The sequence below is a fragment of the Borostomias antarcticus genome (genome assembly GCF_949987555.1).
Source record: "Borostomias antarcticus genome assembly, contig: scaffold_646, whole genome shotgun sequence".
NCBI lineage: Eukaryota > Metazoa > Chordata > Actinopteri > Stomiiformes > Stomiidae > Borostomias > Borostomias antarcticus.
This window is the reverse complement of record NW_028176110.1, coordinates 1-2,500: the sequence shown is the minus strand read 5'-3', so window position 1 is coordinate 2,500 and position 2,500 is coordinate 1. Positions and strand designations below refer to the sequence as shown.

Sequence of the window (2,500 nt, the reverse complement as noted above, 5' to 3'; positions counted from 1 at the left end):
GCGTCCGTCAGGAATGTTGACCCAGTGAAAAACATGCTTTCTCAGAACGTCAGCTGTGTGGAGCAGGAGAGCAGCTCTCTCTCTGGGTGACCCTCAGCTGTGTTGAGCAGGAGAGCAGCTCTCTCTCTGGGTGACCCTCAGCTGTGTTGAGCAGGAGAGGAGCTCTCTCTCTGGGTGACCCTCAGCTGTGTTGAGCGAGAGGAGCTCTCTCTCTGGGTGACCCTCAGCTGTGTTGAGCAGGAGAGGAGCTCTCTCTCTGGGTCACCGTCAGCTCGCGGACGGCACAGCTGCCCATCACAATAGTGTCTGTGAGAGAGAGGTGGTTCCTCGGCCACAACAGTAGCGGTCTGTGTGAGAGCGCTAGCCCCACTGCAAACAGTACTGGTATTGATCTCTAAGACCGCAACAGTGGGAGGATCATTATTGGTGCAGCAGACCAATGAGAATGTCGGACGTTCTGGTATAAATAGTTCCCATACCGATCAACACCGTTGGTCCTTGAAGCGATCAACGCTGTTCGTCACGTCAGACTGCTTCCTGATTGGATCGTTATCTTATCAGACACTGACAGGCCGATAACAATGGACCAATGAACAACCAGCCTCCTGTTGTTTGAGGAGAACGCTTGTATTGTCTGACTGACCTGTTTTAGGAGTAGATGAACTATTAACTGAAGCATTCCTTGACGTGATGGGAATAGATTGCTCTGTGTACAACCAAACCAGTCACACTACATACTAGGCCTGCTCAGCTGCCTCCAGGTCCTTAACCCTAACCAAACCAGTCACACTACATACTAGGCCACAGTCACACTACATACTAGGCCTGCTCAGCTTTGTCTGGAGCTTTAGTTCTTCCTTTACCTACACTTTAAGTTTGAGGCCTAGATTACACTCATGCGTATTCGCCGGAAAACAAGCATCCGTTTTCCTCCGTTTGCGCCCAGCAGTTCCACGCCCCCGGGGGAAACCACCCTCCATCCAGAGCCCTGGATGAGCTGAGCTGCGTGTTCCAGATCCCGAGCTGCGTTCTTGTGTTTGTGTAAACGTTCTGTGTAATCGTGGATGATTTTAGCGGTTCTTATATATTCATGCCAACGCGCGTCATCCAGGCCTTAGTGCTGAGCAAAAGCAATTAATGAGGACAGGACTTCCTCTCATGACTTCCTCTCATGACTTCCTCTCCTCTCGTCCCCCTCCTCTCGTCTCCTCTCCTCTCGTCCCCCTCCTCTCGTCTCCTCTCCTCTCGTCCCCCTCCTCTCTTCCCCTGTCCTCTCTTCCCCTGTCCTCTCGTCCCCTGTCCTCTGGTCCCCCTCCTCTCTTCCCCTGTCCTCTCGTCCCCCTCCTCTCTTCCCCTGTCCTCTCGTCCCCTGTCCTCTGGTCCCCCTCCTCTCTTCCCCTGTCCTCTCGTCTCCTGTCCTCTCGTCCCCTTCCTCTCTTCCCCTGTCCTCTCGTCCCCTGTCCTCTCGTCCCCCTCCTCTCTTCCCCCTCCTCTCGTCCCCTGTCCTCTCGTCCCCCTCCTCTCTTCCCCTGTCCTCTCGTCCCCCTCCTCTCTTCCCCCTCCTCTCGTCCCCTGTCCTCTCGTCCCCTGTCCTCTCGTCCCCCTCCTCTCTTCCCCCTCCTCTCGTCCCCTGTCCTCTCGTCCCCTGTCCTCTCGTCCCCTGTCCTCTCGTCCCCCTCCTCTCTTCCCCCTCCTCTCGTCCCCTGTCCTCTCGTCCCCCTCCTCTCTTCCCCTGTCCTCTCGTCCCCCTCCTCTCTTCCCCCTCCTCTCTGTCCCCTGTCCTCTCTCGTCCCCTGTCCTCTCGTCCCCCTCCTCTCTTCCCCCTCCTCTCGTCCCCTGTCCTCTCGTCCCCCTCCTCTCTTCCCCTGTCCTCTCGTCCCCTGTCCTCTCGTCCCCCTCCTCTCTTCCCCCTCCTCTCTTCCCCCTCCTCTCTTCCCCTGTCCTCTCGTCCCCTGTCCTCTCGTCCCCCTCCTCTCTTCCCCCTCCTCTCTTCCCCCTCCTCTCTTCCCCTTCCTCTCGGTCCCCTGTCCTCTCGTCCCCTGGTCCTCTCGTCCGCCTGTCCTCGTGGCGGTCCCCCTCCTCTCGTCCCCCTCCTCTCTTCCCCTGTCCTCTCGTCTCCTGCCCTCTCGTCCCCTGTCCTCTCGTCCCCTGTCCTCTCGTCCCCTGTCCTCTCGTCCCCCTCCTCTTGTCCCCCTCCTCTCGTCCCCCTCCTCTTGTCCCCCTCCTCTCGTCCCTCTCCTCTCGTCCCCCTCCTCTCCCTCCCTGTCCTCCCCCTCAGCTGACTCCCTGATGGTGACCTCCAGCCCCCCGGGGGCCGGTGACCCTCCAGCCCGGCTCTCCGCTCAGCCTGAGCTGCCAGGTGGGGGGCCTCCCCGCGGGGGGGCCGCTCCGGCCTGCTGGTCAGTGGACGCGGAGGGGGGCCCCCGGCGCCGGAGGGGGCGGAGTCGCTGGTGGGCCCGCATGGGCCCCGGACGGGGGTGGCGAGCTGGGGGGGACGCGG

The 2,500-nt window shown here is 60.4% G+C and overlaps 1 protein-coding gene across 1 annotated transcript in view; it reads left to right on the top strand.

The window, feature by feature from the left end:
* Nucleotides 1–2,450, top strand: part of igsf8 (immunoglobulin superfamily, member 8) — a gene marked incomplete at both ends in the record, with an annotated part of 7,198 nt that extends 4,748 nt beyond the window's left edge. The window contains 3 exon segments of the mRNA XM_084462739.1: nucleotides 2,279–2,304; nucleotides 2,306–2,377; nucleotides 2,379–2,450. Coding sequence (XP_084318865.1) covers nucleotides 2,279–2,304; nucleotides 2,306–2,377; nucleotides 2,379–2,450 — 170 coding nt within the window.
* Nucleotides 2,451–2,500: the final 50 nt, after the last annotated feature.